At 40.1% G+C, this 24457-nt stretch overlaps 1 protein-coding gene across 1 annotated transcript in view; it reads right to left on the bottom strand.

Annotated features, from left to right (window-relative positions):
- The window catches only part of LOC112948589 (von Willebrand factor D and EGF domain-containing protein-like), a 129504-nt gene extending 109103 nt beyond the window's left edge, over positions 1 to 20401 (bottom strand). Inside the window, exons 1-5 of the mRNA XM_026040855.1 lie at positions 20342 to 20401; positions 11705 to 11933; positions 8842 to 9074; positions 1865 to 1954; positions 578 to 713 (exon numbers count right to left, since the gene is read on the bottom strand). Of these exons, the coding sequence (XP_025896640.1) occupies positions 578 to 713; positions 1865 to 1954; positions 8842 to 9074; positions 11705 to 11933; positions 20342 to 20386 (733 nt within the window). The 5' untranslated portion in view covers positions 20387 to 20401. The remainder of the gene's footprint in view (positions 1 to 577; positions 714 to 1864; positions 1955 to 8841; positions 9075 to 11704; positions 11934 to 20341) is intronic.
- Positions 20402 to 24457: the final 4056 nt, after the last annotated feature.

Raw genomic sequence — 24457 nt, 5'->3', positions numbered from 1 at the left:
TTGGGCATGATATTGCATTGGATTAACCTGTGGAAAGTATTTACCAATTAAAAGGGGAAAGTAATTTGCAGAGACATTGTTAATATTTTAAATTAAAAAATACTTTTAAGAAAAGAATTATACATTGTGATATGAATGTTTTTTTTTTTTTTCCTTCTAAATTAAGGTAGACAAAAGCTGCAAGACCACAAAAGGAAAAAAAAAAGCTTCAGTACACATTTACTGAGTAATAAGTCAGTAGGTGAGCTCCTTATTGATAATTAGTGGAATTATTCTAGATAAGACCCTATCAATTACAGAGTTTAAAATGAAATTTTATACTCCCATAATTTAAAATAATTTCTTCTACTCATATTTATTTCACCCATAAATCTCAATGGAGTATTGTTCAGGTGTTTTAGATGTCAAAAACCTGAGTGGTACTATCATCTATTTTGTCATGTATTTTATTTTGTAGGCAAATATAAAGTCTCAGTAGTTTGAGTTTATGCGTTCTACCCTGTGTTAAAATTAATTGTAACATGGGTACGGAGAAAAGTAATCACACTGATTTGATGCTGATATGTGAAACTCTTACCCAAATCCTCGGTACTTAGCTGTAAAGTTATTTTGCAGGAATCATCATTCCTCGAACAGGTAATAGGAACAGTACTCAGAATGGTCAGAACATGCTCTTTGCCATCCTCTGCAATTTGTAATGATTCTGGTAAAAACTGAAAATAAGAAAATCACTTTTAGATCATTATGACAAATTAATAAGGTAGTGCTGATGTTTATGAAAATTTGAGTGCTTCTAAGCAATTACGAATCATAAAGTCACTTGTGAAATAATCATCACCTTAAATTTTCCAAAGGTAAAATTACTGATACAATATCTTACCAGAAAAGAAGAAAATGTTTGCAGTTGCCATGTGATTGCTTCCTATTTCCCAGTCTAAAAACATGCTTTTATAAAACCTGAAAATAGTGTGATACTGTAGAATATATATATTCATGTTTAATATCTCTGGCTGAAATGAGTGCATTGCAATGCACTAAGACACTAGCAATATTTATGGCCTGAAGTATGGCACTGCCTCAGTTATGAACATGGACACTATATTAGTATCTGCTGCAGGTGCAAAGTAACTAAGTGCTGTTTTCACCTGATTCCTCTTCCCTGCTATGGCAGGAAGAAGAGTTTCTCCATACATAATACATCACAGCTTGTGCCCTGGGGAAAGGAGATGGGTTCTGCCACTTCTGCATATCCCTTCTTCTAGGGYAAGGGCAGAAATAGCATTTGAGGCTACTCAAAAACTGGAATTTTCATTTCGGGTAATTGCTTGGAAAAAATTCTGACATTAAAAAAAAAAAAAGAACAAAGAACATTGAACAGATTCTTCAAATGTCATCCAGAAAAGGCTTCTAGATTTTTCAAACATCATTCTTCTGGTTATGAAGCTTAGATATTCAGAAGATCTCAAATTTTCTAGGGTTGTCAGCCTGACAGTCGAATTCCTGAGTAGCGCTTTGCTAACCGTGTGGCCTTACCCTCAGAAATTTGAGGGTACCCACCACACATAACCACAAGAGTATTTTGAGGCATATTTATGAGAAGATGTAATTTTGCACATTCTTTATGGTGCATTAGTGTCAATACCTGCACATTCTGCTGAGGAGTGCTTCACACAGTTTTACAAACATGCTGAAAGCCGTATAATTTATTGAGACATTTCCTCCAAGTGAACATAGACACAGCTTTGGTTATGATTATCAAGACCTATGCTTCTGTGCATTATCTTTCAGAGCATGTCAGATAATATATAATTTTTATCTGGGGATATGCTGGCGAAGTTCAGTAAATCATGGCCATCAGCATTACCTTAATCCCTGCATAGAATCCGCTGCTTTCTTCGGGTAATGACTGCTGATCAGGAGTGTCCTTCATAAAAGCGGTGACAGTGCAAAAGACCTGTAATAAATAAACATGTATTTTATAGCTTTTCTTGAAAAAAATAAGCCATAGTTATGCAACTATTTGTTGCTCAGGTCTTTCTTTATTGCTGGAACAGGGTTTTTGGAGGTCTAGGCTTTAAAAAATGTTTATGTATAAACCTTGAGATTTGAAAGAATTTTGGTTGCCTTAAATAAGAGAMAGAATACGGCATTTGCCTCAACAGTTAATACCAGTGAATGCTTACAGTGCATTTTCTTCTGCAGCTCCTTCTAGAGGTTAGTAATATTATCTCCATATTAATTAGGGAGAATTACACTACTCATAGGTGTTACTCTGAAGATTATGACATTAGCCTTTAGAATGTCACTCTGTGCCCTGAATCAAATATCCTCTCTCTATATCATGTTTTTGAACTGTCTTTTTGTTTAGCCACACAGTCTCGGAAACATTGTCAGCAATATGCAAAGCACCTTTTTTTTTTCCTTAGTGCATTATAAAAGTATGCCTAGTTGAGGTAGATGTGCCTAGAAGGTTCATATTATAAAAGCAAAAACCAACAATAAATATGCCTCGAAACAAAACCCACCAAACATGATGTACCAGCCCAATTATGCTTTATTCCTAGCACAGTCATGCAACCTTTATCTCTACTGAGCCCGAACACCATCTGCCATCCCAGTGTTTCATTGGTTTCAGAAAATGCAAACAGCTAACACTGTTTCTAGGATCATAGGATTAAACTACAGAAATTTTCCTTAAAGCAAACAGCAATAGACTCTGAAATGGTAGTTCTAAAATTTTTTGGCCTCTTCTTGTAAATGAAATAACAGATTGTGACATACTAAAGTCAATTCCAAATAATCAGATGGCATATTTATAGCTACTGCCTTTTTTAAGCCTCAAGTAACCCATGAGGGGAAATAAGACCAATTTAATTCATTTTCTGTTTTGGTAAATTCCTTTGGACAGATTTTTCAGCACAACCCACTGGTCGGGGGCTGGAGGTGTTTTTCAGAGGTCAATGTTCATGGAGAAATCTAAATGTTGGTGAAGCAAAAAATGTTGTTGCAGTTGGACCATTTGRCTCCATCCACAGTTCTTTGTAGAAGCACCCTGAAAATCAGGTTAGAAGCCAAAACCTTTTGTGATCTTCAGGGGTCCATACAAGGCAGCCCGTGGTTGGCCTCCATGGCCASCACAACCTTTCCAGCCTTTTCCTGGTGGGCGAGTAGGCAGCCTGAAGGGTCCAGGTGCCCTTCAGGGATGCCCAGGACATTTGGGTGTCCCTCACCTGTCTGCAGGTCAGGCTGTAATGCATGACAATGGTTGGAGGTGACTCGCAGAGGGCTGCTTTGCCGTAGGCTTCTCCTGGGACCTCCTGGGTAGACATGGCCCTTGTGACCAGCAGTAGCCAAACAGGCTCACAACATTAAGAATATTTGCAGCATTGTGTGGATGCAAGTCATTTTTTAAAGTCATATTTTGCCTGGTGAAAATAGTATGTTCCATGTCATATTGTTGACATGGAATCAGGTACATCTTGCCATGTCACTGAGTGGAGGGAGACACAGGCCTTACAGAGACACCGTAAAGGCCAAGTTCATCAAAGATGAATCCCCGCAGAGGAGAACAGCCTATGTTCTCCTCAAGGTAATAAGACCATATTGTGATTATATATTTGTTGCCTCAAGTATTCCTTATACAAGCTCATGTCCAAATTAAAAACTTTTTTAAAAAAGTTCTTGTATTTGGAAGGCAGAATGTGAATATTGCCCGTCTTACTGCCATTTTTGTTACAGCAGCTGAAGAGAGAATCTGCAAAATCATGATCTGACAAGTCATGATCATTGACAACACAGAAAGAGAGAGTTCAGATGATAAATATTCCTCCTAGTGGGGAAAAAAAAAAAAAAAAAAAAAAACAGATTCCATTACAGAACTCAGTGGGCAAATGCAATGCATCTGCATTGCAGATACTATATTTACAGTTGCTGGGTTGTTTACACGTTTTGCTTCAGTGCTTTTTACCAAAAGTATGCACATGGAGACTTCCATTTGAGCACACCACTTGCAAAATTCCTGCCGGAGAGGGAGATATAATTAATGCTGGCAGGATCGCTCACTAGGATGCACAAGGCTGAGTGGAGGGGGAGGTGCCAGCAGAGGAATCTAGGAGTCATCTTTAGTAAAATGATGCCTTGGAAAATGTCAGAAATCCAACCTTGTTCCCTGTTTGCAATGTGTTTTCACCTATTGTAAAACATACCTATCGAAATATTACAGAAAATTAACCCATAGCAATACCCTGAAGCTATTACTAGACTCTGTGTCCTTGTCAATTTTATCTTCAGCGCATATGGGGTTTAGTACAGAATTTGCAAATCAGAAATGGGCACCAGTCATGAGTTTTATTTCTTTTTTTTTATTTTATTCTTTATTCTTTCTTTCTTTCTTTCTTTCTTTCTTTCTTTCTTTCTTTCTTTCTTTCTTTCTTTCTTTCTTTCTTTCTTTCTTTCTTTCTTTCTTTCTTCTTCTCTATTTCCCTTCTTTCTTAATGTCTGTCATATCATTCCCTTTCTTGTAGTGTCTTTACCTAGCTAGGTGCAGGCTTCACAGACAGCAGATATGTTCAGTGGCTACTGAGCTACAGGTTGACAATTCTGTCAAGTAATTATGATGATAGTCACTCTAACAAGCTTTTTGCCTTCAGCTAAATCCTAGCTCTTTTTCTGCAGTTCAATAATCAACTTTTTCTTTCTCTCCTCTCCCTTCTCTATTGATGGATATATCTTTCTTTTTAAGCAAAGACATAAAAGCAACATTACTGTGGGCAGTATAAGGATGGCCGTGACAGGTTAGGCCTTGGCTAACGGCCTAATGTTTTTTCACAAACTCATCAAATATTTCCAAAATAAAATTACACTTTTTCATCATCCTTTTTACAGGAACAGAAATCTATAAAGGTGCCTTAATACGCTGTGGACCAATTGCTTCCAGTTGTGGTCTACTTCCCTTCCTTTGTGTGTTTGTAGTTATTTCTGTAGGGCAAAAAGCTACTTACAGGCACAACATGCTGATATAAAAAGGCCCTGGTATCTAAAAATTTCTACATTCCTGTGTTTCAGAGCAGATTTCTACCCTTAAGTGAACTTTACTCCCACTTTGCTGCAAACCCTGTGAGCATATTTAGCCAAGGCAGAATACAGTCATTAATTTGGTCAGGATTGAGAAAGCTTTGGGAAATGACCAAGAGAATCTTTAAATGCTAAGACCTGTCACAGTCATCAGCAAATTTCCCCCTAACATCTTGCACATCAAAATGTCCTTTTAATGCTCTCAAAATCCAAAGCTTTTGTTGAAAATCATTTGTTGAAAATCCTTCTGATCATAAAAACCTCCAGCTTTTTCCTTTTCCACACTGTTAATCACTCCTGAATGAAGCATAGTGGTTGTCAGTGGTAGTTAGAGCTTGTGAGGAGGAAAAGGGGGCTGAAGGTAGGAACAAAGAAGCTCAAAGAAGGTTGCATTCACGTTTGTTATCATCTTCAAAGGCAGAGCACACAGGGAGTCCATCATCACCACCGTGATGCTGTCTGCGTTGCCATCATCGTTGCCTATCAACTCACACTCCAGAGAGGCCAGTATCAGGTGGAGAYGTGGCTACCTGCCAGGGACTCTCTCCCAAAGACCTTGGGCGTCTTTTCAGATGTATCTCAGTGTCTGCACATCAAGACTTGCTTTCAGAAGTCCTTCTGCAGATCTAGGGTCTCAGGAATGTGTCCTGCACCCTGCCAGGCTATCTTGGGAAGGGGGGACACATTTATTTAAGGCAACCCTCTCCTTAGCGAATTGCCTATGGGCCACCCATCTCTGTGGCAGGTGTTTGAGTGTCGCTGTAGTGACAATAGTTTAAAATAATTGCTTCTACTGATAATGGTCTTTTGAAACTTGAATAAAAGCAGTTACATCTGAGTGGGACTTCAAGGTCTGGATTTAAATGTGGAGAGAGGCCTTTTCCTGACTCAGCCATCCTGTCTGAGAGGTGTGGGAGCTCAGGGATACCACTCTGGTTAGTGATATATGTTGGACAGCTTTAGGAAGCTCCAGTTGTAACATCAGGCACCTCTTCAGGGTGCCCCTCTTGTAGCTACGCTGGCAGATGTCAAAGGGAAGCAAAAGGCTTCTGAGGACAGCAAACACTCAACCATGCTCCTGGTGTGGGTGTGAGGGGTCCAAACCCCTATTGGGGCAGCTGTGCCAGGTGAAAGGTGGCATGTGCTGGAGATGAAGGCTTCCCACCTGCAGGTGCCTGCTCTACTAAAGGCTAATCCATCCAGCACTGCATCTCAGTCAGGATGCTCCCTTTTCCCTCTACCAGAAGTTTCATAAAGGACTTATAAACTCAACCATAACCTCCAAATAGGTAGTCTTTTGTATTCCTCATGCTGACTATGTCTTGTGAGATGGCCACGTCTAGCGTGCAGCGTGGAAAGGCCACTTTTACTCAAATATTTTTATTCCACAGTGCGCATCACAGTTTATGTGTGGTGACAATTGCTTCTTGCYGTGTGAACTTTCAGATTGCTGTGCTGAGCAAAATCTGCACAGTTTTCTTCTAAACACCTTTCTCTCTTAGCATAACTCATTACTCACACTGTGCCACTATAATTTATAGATGGCTGTGCCTCCAGGAATGGAATGACCTCTGTCCGTATCATATAAATAAGGCTCAGGAATGCTAGGATTTTCACATCAGATGGAATAGGCTTCTTTCAGTGCCTATATAGAAAGAGCGGCATGTTATAGATTTATTTAAGATTGCAATAGTCTCACGAACATTATGCTGCCAACATCACTGTCTGAAATAACAAAATTGGAGTCCAGAGATGGGTGAGATAAGCACACATGACTGCTATTAAAAAAATAGCTGTTTAGACTAAAGAGAAGTCAATACAGGTTCAGAAATGCTGGCCAGTAAATCCCAATTCCTCTTTAAAGTTATTATATAGCTTGACTGCATATTAAAAATATTGATGGTTAGTCTATTGTGTGACTAACTTATTACCGGGAGACTTTTTGATGGATAAAATATAGTGTAGCTATCAATCACCTAAAGGATGATTAAAAATAATCTTTTCTCTTGGCTGTACTCTTTTCATATCAGGAGGCAAACGGAGAAGGTACTGATTTCAGATGAGGCTTATAAATAATACAATTCCTAGAATTCATCTATAAAAGCACTGGAGCCAAAATTGGACTATGTGCAGGTGAGTGAAAAGTAGGTTGAACAGAGGAAACCATTTTTTTGTGATTCTGGGAGTTGTGCAGCCTGTGGGACACATTCTGCCTGGTGATGGCTCTCGGGATGGGGATCTCTGCTTGGTGGCATCACCTTTGCTTTGTGATAGCCCTGTTAGTGGTTAYGAAGTTGCCTCGGGTTTACACCGAATGAAAGGAGAATCTGTCCCTTTGTAACTGTTATTAGAAACCAGAGTGGAAGAGCAAACACAGTCCAATGCTTTTCTAATCTTTAGTGTGGAAAATTAAATTCCCAGTTAGAACTGAGGCTTCATTGCTTGGCTTTTACCAGTGACAATTTATGGATAATTATAATTAGCCAAATAGGCCATGAAGACCTTCAAAAAAAAATCTAGCAAGGAAGAGAACATTTTAGTGTCACTAAACCTGTTAAATTAAACATGAGGGTTTCAGCAGAGGACAAAGAAGGGCTTACTGAAAACTTAATGTAATGAAGAAGGTCCTATAAAGATTTGACGATGTTACTAGTTAACAAAACTCCATTTTCTCTGTACCCCTCAGGATTCCTAAAACTAGATTTGAAGGGATTACAAGTGAGATTATTATTTTGATGAAAATAGATATCTCTTTGTAACACTAACTTGCCTTGAAATGTGGCAGAATTGTCCGCCTCATATTAGAGTGAGGGCAGCAGGTTGCATGGTTTTTTTTTTTTTTTTTTCATTTCTTCTCATAATTATCTAGACTGTGTTATAGTTACAAATGACTTACCTTTACAAGAACTGGAAAAAACTTATTCACATTTCTTAAATATCCCAAAAAAGAGCTGCARAACACCACAACTGTTTCCAACCTACTTTTAATACAAGGCTGTTATCCCTGTTTATTTTTTCAGTTCTGTGTAGCATCACTAATGGCTCCCTGCCTATAAAAGTGATGAAGCTAATCTAACTTTAAATGTCTTGTTTCTGTACTGTGAAAGGCCATGAATTCATATACAAGTCTTTTTTTCACATGTCATATTGGCTTCTGTTTTGTAGTTGTTGTTAAAACTAGATCTGTGTTGCTATGTAAGCCATCAAATTCTTAAAGATTGTTTTGTAATGAACTCTATCTTTTAGTATACTATTGAACCAAGAATTTGGAATCAGAGAGGCAGAACACCATGAAAAAGACCATAAAATAATTTAAAATGTGCCATCTTTCTTTTCTGTGAGAAGATGTTATTGTGTCTCAGGTCCATGAGTATAAAAATCACAGAGTATGGATTGCAGAGTATGCCTGTACTGCAGATTCTCACTGCTGCGAGGCACAAAAAAAAAGCACTAAGCAAAGATTGGATCAGGCACATGTACCTACTTCTTGTGCCAGCTTTATGGCATTCAAGCAGTAATGTACGTGTAGCTGTTCGGGTCGGTTTGGGAAAACAGTAAAGCAGAAAGCTTCCATGAACTCTGTGCTMTTCAAAGAGATGTCACAGGTTCTGATCCTGGTGTATATGACTGMGTAATCCTGTATATTTCTCTGTTAGTTATAAATATCATGGATGAGGCACTAACAAAAAACAGCAATGATTTTAGAAAAGTTTGATTGAACATTTGATCTTTTTTTTTTCTCTTTTGCTGAGAGCAGGATATCGTTACCGTGTCTCCCAGCCTGAGGTGAACACCATCCACCTCCAGGTAGGAGAAGGGCTGCTGAGTGCTGTCCCGGCGGATCTCCTCTTTTGCACCAGCGTCGGACAGACGGGACCAGAGCACCTCGTAGCGCAGCCCTTGGCCTGAGGATGGGCRCTCGTAAACGCATTGCAGGTGGGCATGGTTTGCCACAAGCTTGGGAGTTATCACGGGTTGCAAAGCCAGGCTCATGAGTTTCACTGAAAATGAGGAGAAAAAGTATTGTGCAAAACATTATGTTAGTAGTACAATTATTCATTCAACAACAAGGCAATTGAATTTAGCTGGATATGAGAGAAATACTGGGGTTTACMTTCTTGTGATTTGATTATTAACTCTATAAAAAAAGAAAATCTCTTTCACGTAAAGCACAAAAATAGCTAATAGTATAATGACTATTTATTGATGTTAGAATATTTGACCTGGGATTTTTTAATTTGTAGTTAGAATAATATTAATGAACTGAAGCATACACTTTAATAGAATTTAATTATTCTGGCAAAGGCGTTTAGCTTTCGATTTCCCAGTAGCACAGGCCTTTGATCTGCATTTTGCAATAAATACAGGAGAGAGATGAGYGATAATTACATTTTGGAGGTAAACTGGCTCTCAAAGAGCACTCAGCTCCTATCACCAAGTGGGGCAGACCCTTTCCAGGCTGTTCTGAGAAGCRTCCTGAATGATTTTCTCTCTGCTTAGGAAAATTACACTGCTCTGAAAATACAGTCTGCTTTATATAGGCTTCAGTAAGTTATGAAGTYTGAAACTTTTCTTCCTGTAAAGTTTGCTTTAAAAGTAGAAGCAAAACAATGTATAATACTGTAGGGCAATGTTCTTTCATGCCTAGAGACAGGGAATCAAATGGAACAAGAAGCAGGTTCAGATAGTTTGAAAGGAAATTATGAAACTTTTCACAGGATGGTAGAAAATATTATGGAAGCTCAAGAGAATAAGATATGAGACTGTTAGAGCAGAATGGAGAATAGATGTGTTAACATCTGTATAAAGCAAATAGCAAGAGGTAAGGAGAATAAACAATTTAGTTAAAATATGACTAAGTGCTGTTTGTTTATATCCTTTTTTGTTTCCCTATGATTCTAAKGGAAGCTGCCTCAAACTATGCCTCGAACTATGACTTTCTGCACAGAATTATACCAGAAGGATGAAGTTAGGCAGTCAGAGCATGGAAGACTATGAGCAAAATTGCAGGCACTTGCTCCACTTTTCTCAGCTATGGCCTTTCTGCCAGACTGTGAAGCTTTAAATCCCTTTCATTTGAACCTGGGAAGTGCGGAATGCTGCTGACGTTCCCAAGTTCCTAGTGATAGGGCTGTGGGGAGCTCTCCGGTAAGAAGCTGTGACGCTGCCAGCTGGACTGGGCTCCCTGCTGTGTAGAGCCTGTGCWGTGCAGTGCTCAGCAGCTAAATTTAGCAGAGTGAATTCACATCCCCCCCATAAGAACCTCTAACTTTTAATGTTTTCTGTCCAATGCATGATACTGCAAAGACATCATAAAATCATTAMAGACTCAGGGGAGCTGATCACTGAAATGCATTAAAAAATGGAGAAAGCATCAATGGCTATGCTTAAAAAAAAGAAAAAAAAAGAAAAAAAAGGCAGAAATTCATTGGTTTGACATAGCTGGGAAGGAGATAAATTTTATTTTGTCCAAAATGCAGGCAGATTTAAGTCTCAAGTGCTATTATGCAAAGTTACTAAATAAATACTGATCAAGAGGCTTAATAAGCAATTTGATGACCTGAAACAATTAAATAAGCCTGAGTGCTTAAGCACTATGACAGAAAGGACAAAAGTAATCACCTAAAGAGGACAGATAAAAAATTCTCCTAAGAAGGGTAGATGGAAGCTTTTAGTTGAACATGCTGAACTTAAACTGGAAGGTAGCAGTGTTCAAAAATAAAATCCAGGAAATTATAGAAAGCTTTCATTTATTTAAAGCTATATGTTTAATTTGAATAGGGAATTAATCTTTCTTTCTTTGAGTCTTTTTTCCTTCTCTCTCGTCTCTTTCACATGGGAATGTTAAAATATTGATAAAGATAAGAAAACAGATACCTCTCACTTTAAAAATTTTCTCCAAGTTTGAATTTTGCCTCATTGAAAGGTGGTAACCCTGGTTTCTCACTGTGTCTTGTCTCTGTCCGAAATTGCTGAAAGGAAGGTATAAAGGTAATTTTTTCCCTTTGAGAAAGAACTGTCTTTTCTGGCTAAATCTATATGCACCTGAACATGCTCCTAAGTTCAGAGGGAACTTAACTGAGTGAACAACTGCTTTCTACTCTTGCTTTGTTTCCTAGCTACGGCAGAGAGCTTAGAGCTCTTGTAGTAGGTTGAAAATTATTTCTGACGAGAGTAATTATCTAAATGTCATGAAAAGATGTTATCAGATTTTTTTTTTTCCTTCCAGAGTTTCTGAATTATCCTTTTTTGGGGGGGGAGACAGTGGATTATTTAAGATAAGAACAAGCCTTAGCTCCTGTTCTTGACACAGGACCTAGTAAAACAGAGCAGCTCCAGCTCCCTGGCTGGGCAAGTTGGAGCCAAAGTGGAGAGGAGACAACAGCAAAGGTCTTGCTGTTGTAAGCAAGGAGAGAGCGCTCCAGTAGCACACACCAGATTATTTGTTGCTCTGGCAATAATATCTTTTCCTTGGGAACGCCTTGGACCGCTGCTGCTTTATTTTGGGCATGTTATGGGGGCAATGCTTGACTTGCAAGGTCGCTGCAGTGCGTGTTGCAGCACRGGGACCTTCACGCTCCCAGCAAGGGAGTCGTAGGTGGGCCGGTTGGTACTGGCGAGGTGCCCTCACCTTCGGCGCAGTAGCCCATGCAGCCTTGGGTGGGTGGCAGGCGGTAGACGAGGAAGGCGCCGCAGTTGCGCACGGCCACGGGCACGCGGAACACGCAGCAGTCCTGGGCGCCGCCGAGGAGGAGGCGCCATGTGGCGCAGGCCGTGAGCTGCTTGCGTTCTCCGGCGGCCGGCAGCGCTTCCGACCCCAGCGAGAGCCACACCGGGGCCTGCGTCCCGCACTTGTTCATCTGGGGACACACACAGAGCGGACAGTTTACAGCAAATATGCCATGACTCCACGGGGAGCCGCTACAACGAAGCAAGGCCATGAGCATGGTTAAGATGGAGGGTGGTTGGTCAAAGGATCCGTATAGGCARGGGATCATAAATACCTGTTTTATGAGGAAAGACTAAGAGAGCTGTACCTGTTTAGCCTCAAGAAATTTGAGAAGAGATCTTATCAACATGTACAAATACCTCAAGATATGATATAAAGAGGATGGGACCAAACTATATCTATCCAAACAGAGYGAAAGGTAACTTGGCCTTTCCAGTAGTTTTACTCACAATATATACCAAGAATGAGGAGTAATAGTACAGTATAGATAAACAGATTTCATCTGGCTATATTGTGAAATTTGTCAACACTGATGCTACCTGAAACACAGGCATCTCCACATGAAGAAGAACTGTGAGGGTGACAGAGCCCTGGCACAGGCTGCCCAGGGRGGTTGTGGAGTCTCCTTCTCTGGAGGTCTTCAAAACCCGCCTGGATGCCGCCCAGTGCCACATGCTYTGGGTGTCCCCGCTTGAGCAGGGGGGTTGGCCTAGGTGATCTTTAGAAGTCCCTTCCAACCTCAACTATTCTGTGATTCTGTGAACCCACTGAACACAGCACATCCCTAGAGTAGGCCACACATCAGAAAAAGTTGGTCCTAAAATGGCTTAAGCAGGTGCATTTTGGGTCACGGCAGGGAGAGCCTGAGATGTATTTATGTTTCCAAATATAGAGATAGCTGGTCAAAGATCTCGGATCTGAATTGCTCTCCATAGGTGCCTGGCTCTCTCCACTGACTGTGCAGACACGATTATCCAGAACTGCCTTCAATTTAAGTGCCCAAGTGAGGAGATCGGGCATACTCTGAGCCTACTAAAATTAAAACAAAATTACTGACAATAATTGACTCACAAAGAGTGAGTGTTTCTGTTTCTTTGCATTTCCTCAGACAGGGAAAGTGCGAGATGCCATTTCTAATAGTCTGACTCCTGGGACACCCTTCCTCCAAAGAGGAACATGTGGTTAAACATCGTGTTTGGAAAAAAAAACCACTCACACTCTTAGACATCTCAAAAGCAGTGACTCTCAAGAGACGTTATTAAAATGGTCCAAAGACTCATTTTCCCCCAGAAATGTGGCCTATACCTGTCCCTGTCGTGTCCATGTGCATCCCTGCTGTCATAATGCAGGAGGCCAMCAGGGAGGAATGGCTTGCCAGAGGGGAGGGATTGTGCATGGAAATGCTTTTACTAGGAATTTTAGATGAATCTATTTTCCATTGTTCTTTAAAAATTGTGGTTTATATAACTCTTTAAGAGATTTGTTCTGTTTATTCATTTAATGCTGCAAGCGGGGGRGGTCAGTGCTTTGGAGCTGAACAAGGTGCAGATATGGGAAATTCATTCTATCCTGGGGACCTTCTGACTTAGAGTGAAATGTGATGTGAAATAACAGTATTTTCACAGCATATTTATAAGCATAAAATAGTAATGACACCAAAGAGTGCCCTGAACATCTTCAAATAGGGTATGGAGAAGAGAATGTGCCCATACGCTGAGAAAGAAGAAATGCTTGAGAAAGAAGGGTGAGTGACAAGAGCTCAATAGTTTCTATTTCACACTCATTTTATGGTCTTGTTGAGGACCACAACACATATGGTTAAAAACATTTATGTTTTTTTTTTTTTAATTTGGATATTTATACACATGCCTCGCTGTCTCTCTGAGCCCAGCAAAAATAACCTTCTGATGATTTCCTATAGAAAACCTTTTGCTGTTTGAAATGTACTGAAGAACTTCTGCCTCCATTTGCTTTGGCAGGTAGTGGCCTGCGTGGCCTCAACACGTTGGTGGCGCAGGAGGACGTGCAGGGCAGGCACTGCCTCCTCACCTGCCTCCCTGACCTTGGGTAAACTTCTTAATCTTTCTGTGCCTGGCTTCTTTATCTGTCAAATAGAGGTAAGGAAGGTGGCTGAGGCSGTAATCGTTCTTCCTTGCCTTTCAGCAGTATTGAGAAGATAAATTCATTAATGAGACACTCAAATATCTACCGTGCTATGAGCCATGTAGATAAGTAGACAGATGCAAGTGCGTTCTGGCTATGAAAAAAGATGCAATGGCATCCATACATAAAAGTGGTTTTGTGTGCCCTGTTAACACATAAAGGCAAAATAAAATGTGGAATAAGAAGACAGTGGTTTTCCTCCTCTCTATGTTTATCTTCACTGTAAGTCTGCAAGCCATTTCAGTGCTTAAGAAAGTATGGATTAGTGCCACTGACGTAAGCCAACAGTTTTGTGTGCAAGCTTTATGATAAACCCCCACTGTGATCTGCAGCATCCTGGATTTGTTCAGGCAAATCTTGCATTGAAACCATTTCAGCTAAATAGTTTGTTATGTAATGTGCACAAATTACAAGCAGTAATGAACCCTTTTGACTGACTGTGCATTCTGAAAGCTCAAGACTGAGAAATCAGTCATTTTAGCAAACTRTGATACAATATTATGCACTGTCCAAGGAAGAATTTTGGTGTGAATCAAGGAATTCCATTTCCATGGAAGCTTCATGATATACGTGCATTTATTTTATGCTTTGAGCTGTATGCTGCCCATCTTAGGCAAGCTGCCTATACTAACCAAAAGGATTTGCTGCTTTAGGCCACTGTGAATTGAAAAATAGACCTGGGAAGGGCAAATGTATATTCATGCATTCAGCCAGCAATACAGATACGAACAAAAAGACACAAGTGAGAAAAAAAATTCTAGGCGAAGAAATTTCAGAGAGTCAAAGTTTTTAGGTCCCAGCTGTGGAATAATTAGCATTACATTTTGCGGCAGTCATTTGGGAGAGTAACCAAAAAATTGAATACCGGGGTAGCAAATGATTGGCATTCAAGATATAGCATTTACCTGCAATAACTACAGTCATTGCTGCACTAAGAATAGCAAAAAGCTGTGGGAATCTCACACCATAATTCCGGAGCATCTCTAAAATGGAGAGCAAGAATTATAAATCTGCCTCCACAGAAAAGAGGACCTTGCATCTCTCACAGGCAGGTATTAGTCTTCTTAGAAGCCAGTGGTGAGGGATGTGGATTATGGATTTTCAAGGCTATCTATGCAATCTACATAATTTAGACTATGTAGCAGCACTGTTGCTGTTGCATGGAAAATGCCAGTGTTTATCACTTGAAATGGAAGCTACACAGCAGGAGGAAAACTGAGCTAGGATAACTAACACTGGAAATCATGCGTGTCCCCAAAAGTTTGTTCAGTTATTGCTGAGTATACTGCTATGTCAAATAAAAAATCTTTCCCTAAAAATCCTGTCCCTCCTTTTCAGGTTTAAGCRGAGTGCTAGATTGGGAGCTGCAATAGATGCTTGATTAACACTCTGTGTGTTAATCACATGCACTCAGTGGGTGTAGTTGAAAGATGTAGCTGGATTTATGACTGTCCAATTTCATTATAAGTTACTGAATTGCACTATATTGCTGTAAACCCCAAATTTATACAGTGCATCTGTTTTAAGGTATTTTGCAGTGACACAGCTTACACTAAAGGAAACTTCTCTAATAGAAGAGGGATTTTGTAGCCTGTTGCCAGGCTGTTTTGAGTGCTCAGTATCCTTTCATTCTTCATCCAATAACAATTAAGTGGTGTTTTTAATCTTCAAAGCATTTTATAAGCCTTACCTAATTAATCTTCCCAACACCTCTGTGTGGCAGGTAAGCATTCATTAAGTGTTTTTGAGTCATACTTAGGAGCTCACTAATCTTTTTAATAATTCAGTTCAGAAAACCTAAATGACAAAATTAAATTTGTTCCCCCATTGCCAATTACAATGGGACAAACCATTATTGTTTAATCCAATGATGTCTCCTTCCATTTCATAGRGGGGGGTTGGACAATCAACTACTTTGATTGATTGAACACTCTAAGGTTCTTTATAATTGCGCAAAGAAATCAGGCTTGATTGTTCTTGTCGCTTGGGTATTGCATTGAAATTATGCTGTTAAAAATAAGTAGCACCATATGTGAGAAACGCATTGTTTTAGTTCGATAGGAATGGAAGGCTTTTTGCTRTATTGTGGTTGGCAGTTAAAGCATTGTGATTTTGCATCTGTTATCCACTCGAAACTTTACTTCATCTTAGTTTTTTGGGTTTCTTTTTAGTAAGTTAAAATAAATAAGTTTGGTGGGGTTTTTTTTTTTCAATCTAGGGCCGAACTCCACAGAAATTGGTTTACATCAGGAATATCTGTAGCAGCAATTAAACTTGTGCCTGTCTTGTGTTTCTTTTAAGTATATGCTTCTGAACAATAGAGACTGTAATTGTAATTTCTRCAGAAGGTTTTTTGTATGTCTGAAAAACAAACAAGACAAACAAAACCTCTTCATACCTACCATTATGATGTTAGAGTATTCACATATATATGCAGAAACAGAATTGCAGATGAAAGSATGAAATAATATCTTGAAAGTGTCACTTGCTTTTAAGTTCATATAGAAATTGCAAATCCAGATAGGATTGGATTCAGAGCAAAATAAAAAATTGAAACAAAATAAAAAATTAATAATATGCAACTGAGCTATTGTATTTTGAATCTGAGTATAAAATTTTCTACAAGAGGTCAAGTAGATGAGGAGGAAAAAGTCAATCTTTTTGGCCAGGGACTAACAATATTAGGCATTATAAGCAGGTCAGATGTGATACACTTTAACATGACCTTGTTTAATACACCGAAGAGCAGACCTGCGTCAGTACAGGCTGAGATGGTTTCTCCAAGGGAAGGCAAGGGAATGAGTCAATGAAGAGAACGTGAAGGAAAAGCATCATTTTGCCTTTAAAACCACACAGCTCAACTGAGCAGCTGTGTGCTGAGCTGCGCTCCTTAATCAGCTCTGATGAACCCAGAGTGGTCTCCTGCCCCGGCAGTTCCCTCAGGAAGCATAAGCCTGGGAGTGAAAAAAGGAAAAAAGAAAAGAAGGAAGAAGAAGAAGAAGAAAAAACCCAGCACTCCCCAACACAGAGCTCTGATGGAAACCCAAAGCCGTTGAGGAGCTGCATCCTCCAGAGAGCTTTAATCTCTTTGCAAGGCGTCTTCCCCAGTGGACACATCAGCCTTGTCCTCTGTCTCTATGCCAGTTCTTGCCTGCAGTTCTTTTCTTTTACAGACTCTTCGCTCCTTTAAAGCCTGCTGTTCTTTTCTCTGGGAGCCTCCAGTGCGGCTCCGTTCACCTCTCTCTGCTTTTTCCAGAGCTGAAGATGGAAGGCAGGAGCTGGATGCCAAGATGCTGGTGATAGCTGCAGCGCTGACTTGATAGAACACACTGGCATAAAAGCTTTTTCCCAGGCCCTGTAGTTCTGGTGGAGCCTGGACTGGTTTCTGCATTTTACTTGATCAAGTGCCTATTGTCATAGTTTTTCTAACCTATGTTTTCCTATTTTTCTAACCAATGTTTTCCCCATGTTCATTTTCATTTTACATTCTTCCCTATGTTTTTAATAGATTTTCTGTGGAGCTCTAATTTTCATGTCACTTTTGTTCTTTCCCTGAAGGTCATATTCCTGCTACATCTGGCCGTGTCTGTGCGTCGTTTCGTGCTCTTATTGTAGTCCCTTAATCTTAGCAAAACCTTCCCTATGCTTTCTTCCTTTAGTGATTTTTTCCCTTCCAAAATGAATCTGGCAGTTCTTGAAGAACAAGCTATTGTTTGTGATGTGTGTAGGCAGCAGCCTTGCTACCTGGGGATAAGAATTTGCAACTTTATGTAGCTTTTCTGCCAGAATTTGCTCTTGGATGGAGATGTCGCTGTGGCCCAAGAGCGCATGCTCAGGATCCTGTAATTGCTCTGCTTCCTTAGGGAGAGGAGAAGTAGAAATAGAGGGAAGAAGGTCAAGATTATTCTTTACCCCCSACAGGGAAATTCAGCAGACAGTATCTAAACTGGAAGGTTATTTCAATCAAAAGTATTTTACCAGTGGAGGAAGATGGTTGTGGACAGCAGTTGGATTTAGGGAATGGAGAATTCAGGAATACAGTCAATGTTTTCACTGTCTTTGACCAAAAAAAGAAAACCAACCAAACAAAAACTTATATTTCTTTTCCTTTTCTCCCAGTTTTTAATAAGCTTACTTAATTAGTGGATGCTTAGCAGATTCTTAGGAGCTGCTGCTGTTTGTTAGAGTTCCATGGCAAAAGTCTCTGGGTCTCTTAGTGGTGACATGGTTCTGGGCAGAAACTCTTGTAACTTCTTGCTTCGTATGGTCACAAAACACTAATCAGAGGTGGCTGCATTTRTATTTTGGATTTTTTTGTGTGTCAAAATTCAGAATATAAGGTTTGAAGTGTATCTGAAAGAGCCCACAGCTCCCACGTGGGCACCGTATGCAGCTCTCAAGGGTCCTGCTCCCTGAGGTACACCCAGCACGTGCCATTCCTCCTGCAGCAATTCTCTCTYGCTTTGGTCAGGACCTCTAAAATCTCCATTATAGTTTAAATCCCCTTTGAGCTCAATTGGATGGCAAGAATCCTTACCTGCTATTACTTTGAATTAAGAAGTTAATCTTATCCATTGATAAGCAGCTAATTTTGCATCCTGCCTGTATCAACAGGGTATTGCTGGGCATATTTTCTACAAGGCACTGGGGTCATGTACTATTTAACTCTCTAGCTGCATTGTCTGGCTTAATGTGGTCACTTTTTTCCTTCTGTTCAGGATTTTGTCTTTCACTTGTTTAATTAAAATCAGCTTGCTATAGCCAGAGATTGGAACGTCCAATAATAACTGCTTATTAAAGAGTGGAAGCTGTGCAGTTATTAATTTAAATTATTTTCTTCCAGAGGTTTTGCTCAAATTAAATGGGAAACCAAATTAAACAATGATTTAATTAAGTGGAAGAGAGAGAATGTAGAGGAAGATTTAGAAGGTGAAGATCTAAAAGAAGCGTATTCTTCCAGTAGTGACATATAACAGATGTAATCCTTCATCAGCGCAGTGAAACGGAGATTTACTGTCATTCAGAGGATAATKAAGAAACCAACGGCAAGAATTATGTTACAAGATAAGAAACTAAACTGATGATTATAGCTCCACAAACCTGAATAAAAAACTCCATAGAAGAGAATAAAGGAAACAAAGCATGTTTTGTTGGAAAGAAAATTCATACAGTTGATCATTACTAAGTACTAGAGATAGCTGAAATGCAATGACAAATTAGATAATTTTATAGACTATGTGCATACTCATAGAGCAGCTGGTGTAAGTAAAATGCATAATACGTTGAGTTGTTTATTCAAGGACGGCCTGCCATGAAATGAATATTTCAATAACAATCATAGCAGTTTGTTCACATTAATTAAATTTATGGATTGTGTATGCAGAGAGTTAGAGATCTTGTAGAAGTGACAATTATCCCTTAACATTTCATTTACTGTGGGTTTATGAAGATATACTTCTATTGTGGCAAGTTCACGGATCCATTCAGTAGGGTGTGAACTCCTGGTTACTGATTTCATAAAGGTTCTTCAGCTAGATTAACATAACATAATATTAAAATTGCTGTCACTCTAGATTGAATGTTTCATCTTTAAAGTCATTCACAGTAATTAGTTTATTATTTTCTAAACAATTCTGCTTAATAGTGTATTTGAAATTATTCTAACCTGCTACAGCTGGGCTATTTAATAYGGCACTGATTTTACTTGGAGTCTGAGATTGGTCTAGCAGGAATGATTGCAAGTTTAACATTATCATCACACATATTAAACAGGCATAAAAATAGGTAATTTTATSATCTTTTTTTTTGGAGAGCACTGCTATGTGATGGAGCTTTTTTTTGTGCTATAACACAATTAGGGCATTTACAGAACTGTAAATAATACAAAAACTGTTATAAAGACTTTTCCCTTTTTCTTTTTATAAAGACTTTTCCCTTACTTTTCCCTTTTCCTCTTGTATGACTAAAGTGCTTATTTTATACCACTTTTTCACTTTTCGATTTCATTAAGCAGTAGATAATTATTTTAATTGGGAAAAGAGTCAAGAATCTCTTCCAGAGAGCTGGAACAAAATTGTTTGGAATAGCTAACTTACTGGAGCCATGACATAACAAATTAGTAGATTTAGTAGGTATATGTTTTTAGGGTAGGAAAACGCCTTGGTCAGTATTTGAATAGCACCTAGTTCACAGGGATCGTGGCCTCTGACTATTGCACTCGTGCATAGCAGAACTATTAGGGGAAAAGTGATTTTCCCATTGCCCCTCAGCAACCGCCTCCTGCTCTGCTGGTCATCACCGTATGGAGATGCCTGGGAAGGAAAAATCACATCAAAGGATTTATTCTTAAATAAATAATTYTTAAGTTTTACTGACTTCTATACATTTTGTTGGCATTTCTGCAGGCCTGTCGTGGATCATGAAGCGGTACCAGGCGTGCGGCAGGGAGTGGTCACAGACCAGGTCCTGGATCGCCGCCCGCTGCAGGTCCAGGGAGTCGAAGCTGGTGCTGCGGTGGGGATTGTGGAGGATGCGGTGGCCCTCCGGGGAGCACTCGGGAGCTGGAAAGGGTAAAGAGGAATGATTAAAGAAGCTTTATCAGTTTGACTGCTAATAGCTGCCTTGAGATTTCAAAGTCTTGTGATTAAAAATGTATTTTTAATCAGAATGCAATTTATTATTGATTGTTAAATATATATCTATACAAATAATGAAAACAGTAATGGGTAAAAAAAAAAAAAATCAGTGGAGGACAAACAAGTAGAATCTTGTTGTTTGTAGAAACATGTAAGACTTGAAAATATTCAAGCCTCAGGTCAGACTCACCTAAGGACTCTACCCAAAAAATTCAGACCTACTGTATATGCACTGCACAGTGTAAATCAGAACTGCTGCATCTCAAAGCTTGCTTCTTTACATGCTTGCCCTGTTTATTCTCGTATGCCTCCTGATTATCTACAGAATATTCARTATCTCCTATTAGCTGATAGTATGAAGCCTTGCAGTGATCATTTTAGATGTTATTTGTTATCAGCAAGCTGATTATATAGGGAAAAAAAAAGGGGTTCTTTTGTTGAATGCAGTTGTTCCCTCGCTTTCTCAGCTGGGCAAAGGCCACCGCACCCTGCTGGCACTGCAGCAGGGTTGGGCATGAGAGGGAACAGGCTGGGGTTTATGCATCAGCAGCTCAAGTGTCAGCTAATTTCTTGCTGCAATAATCTATAATTGCTAATGATGATGCAAGAGGCAGTGAGGACGGAGCGGGAACTGCACAGCCTGGCTTGGAGAGCAAGCTGGGCAATTAGCAACATTAACTTATTGCACTGTAGATGGGCCATATTTATGTGAAACTGCTGTCACAGAATGAGATGTGTCTCCCCCGCAAAAAAAGTCTTTTTTTTCCAAATGTCACTTTCAGATTGTAACCCTGCTTTAATATTATGCCAGTGGCACTCTGAGGCAGATTTATCATTTTTATTTTATTGACATGATACTCAGAAGTTCAAAGTCAATCCACTTAGGGCACTATTTTTAAAGATTATTTTTATTGTGCCGAAGGCAAGGCAATGGTATACAAGACAAATGCGGACAAAATGTAGAATAACAGCAACTTTATTGTAATTTTCAGGRAACAAAACTATCAAAACGATGGTGCAATTTAGTTAAACGCAAAATTCAACTGGATTAATAGAGCTGCCTTTTAAAATAGAGCCCAAAGCTTTTCTTTTTTACAGGTAAGAGCCATTTTACAGAGGAAAGATTTGAAAATACTGTGGCACTAATTAAATGTAGCATCTGATCGTCTTGCTCAGAACTCCTTTCTGGGGGTTTGTGCCCAGCAGTGGGGACCACATGGAGACCGTCCTTGGCAGATTCCCAACTAAAGGAAAATAAATGGCATTTCAGCAGACTGAATGTTCTACACATATGAAAATTTTACCCTATATTGAAAAACTTTAATAAAAGTTGGCCCCTTACTGGCCTGTTCGGTATCACTTAGTGCTTCAGAAGTGCTAATAGGAATAGGACAGTTTCTCTTGGTGCTTTTTGCTTGCTCCAAGTACCTTCTTTCTGAGCAAAAGACAGAAGAACCTAAAAGTAGATGGTATTTAAATATGGCTCTCTGCACAGTGCTACCACACAGGAACCCTGTGAGAGCATTTTAATATAATTAATAACATTTAGAGTCTCAATAATAATGATATCAAATACTTCATTTAAATGTAATTAATAATGTTCTGCTCTATATGTATTAGTAATAATCCCAATCCACACAGCATGTTGTGGTCTTACCAGTGATTAACTACTCTGTCTAAACAATGCAAATACATTAGAAATTGAGACGGAGCTCATTATTTTTCATCCTTCACATATTTTTTGTTTGCAGTAGTTTAGCAAATGCTGCTTTGCGTGTTAGCAGTAGTGATGTTTAACACTGCTGATACGGATTTAAGAGGGGTAGGGGAGAATCTGAGAAGCAAAGAGGGGAGGCACGTCAGGATAGTGAGGAGGGGGATGCTTGCTCATTAAATTTAGTGGTGTTGGGGATGAAATTTGCTGCCTGAAGTATCTCTACCTATGTGGCCCGAGCAGCCACAACCTATGAACGTGGGTTTTATAATTTATTAAGTGTCCGAATATGCTCATGTGCCTTTTATCTGGTGGGGTGGTGCCTGAGGGCTGTCACTGAGGCGGCGATCGGGCGCATCGATCTTGTTCTGAGCCCGGTGTTGGTTCCCCGAGCCGCCCCGGGCACAGCGACTGCGCTGCCCTGTCAGCAGACGGAGCTTTCTGCCCGTTTTTAATGTCTGACAACGTGAGGTGCGGGTGCCAGGCTCCTGCGCCCTGATGAAGTGCTCGACGCAACGACTGTCCCCGCTGCTGTGGGGAAGCATCAAAGTCAATGGCCATGTCCTGCACTGAGATGCTGTTGTTCTTGTGCTGCCTAGACTGCCTTTGAAAGGAAATACTTACTTCTTTACATATGAGGAGCCTGTATGTTTTATTTAATCACCCAGCTCTATTCACATAATTGCATTCGAAGAGTTTATGAAGAAAAATGAGGGCTTTTCAGAGAGCTGAACCTCATCATTATTATGACCATAAAATTCYCCATCAAGAGTCTGAGCCACATAAGAGCTGCTGCTTCTCTGCACCCCAGGCTCTCTCAAATTCAGCACTACCCAGGAGCTGCTCCAGTCACTCCCCAGTGCTCTGGAAAAACTCTCATGCCCTCATCCCCATTGAGGAGATGCTGCTGAGAAGCCAATGATTTGTTTGCTTGCCTGCTCTTAAAACATATTTTTAAGCCAATGACTCTGTGGCAGCAGCTTGCTGAAAGGAGGCACTGAATTKCTTCCTCCTGACATATTCAAAGCAAACAAACCCGGGACCCGTTGCCTCTGCTAAGTGCAGACAGCTTTGCAGCAGCACTGTCAGCATCGTGGAGGGAGTCCTGCGGAGAAAGCCTCTCCCTCTGGAAGTCGTAGGAATATTTCTATTAATGTCACGGAGGTCAAGATTCCTTCGACTTTAATGTGCAGTGACTTGTTGTGCTCAAGTGAAATGATTGGAGACTGTGGCTTGTGCAGAAGAAAAAGAAAAAGGTTATTTCCTGCAATTTAGTAGCAAAATCATGGCTCTTTGCAACAAGCTGAGCCACCTGTTTATGTCTTTGCCAGAGTCTTTGGTGCAGGAGATAATTTCCCCAGTGCTGGGTCTTGCGTTCAGGCTGAAAAGCTGGACAGAAATCCCGCAATCACTGTTTGCTTTTATTTGTAGAGACAGGTTGGTGCGGGCGCAACAGAACTCTCTGAGATTCTCCCTGCCTGTAAATATCAACGGATTACTCTGGGAAAGGTTTGGGAAGCAGCRAGATTTTGTTTGTTTGCTTTGAAGAGCAGCTGCAAATCAAATAATAACAATAGGAGATGGCAGCTAGGAAGCCCTGAAAGAAATACAGACCGTGTGCCCAAGCTTGGTGTTTGCTTTGGGTAAAGCAKTGCTGGCCACACATTATATTTAAAGGGCATTTTCAAGCTCTGGGAAATAGCTGGCGGTTCACAGGGTAGTATTTGCGTGGTGGATGAAGGAAATCTTGGTGATGGCTGCAGGTAAAACCAAAAGATTCCCTGCCTGGCGAGGGGCTGTAATTGCTTGTGATGGGAAAGCAGCACTTGGGGATGCGGCTTCTCCCTGGCTGGCCCTGGAGCACTCGGAGCAGCCACTTCATGAACCCAGGGAGCTTTGGAAATAGGAAATTGATAAATATATAACCATGTACGTCTGTTTTTCTTATCGGTATGCCAGTCTTTGGAATGTATCTCTTGCAAGTTTGGGGATTTCCACTTTTTGTTTCTTATCTTCAGATCCATGGTGGAATGAAACATTCTCCAGAATGCKTGCACATCTATCTATAGAAAAAATATGAAATATTTTGATCTTGAGCAATCGGTCCCAAATGCCCAGGGTGCCTGCAAGCTGCGGCCGTAT

The sequence above is a fragment of the Nothoprocta perdicaria genome, unplaced genomic scaffold, assembly GCF_003342845.1.
Source record: "Nothoprocta perdicaria isolate Ctin4 unplaced genomic scaffold, notPer1 scaffold_27, whole genome shotgun sequence".
Lineage (NCBI taxonomy): Eukaryota > Metazoa > Chordata > Aves > Tinamiformes > Tinamidae > Nothoprocta > Nothoprocta perdicaria.
The sequence above is the reverse complement of the archived record's forward strand: the minus strand, read 5'-3'. Positions and strand labels throughout refer to the sequence as shown.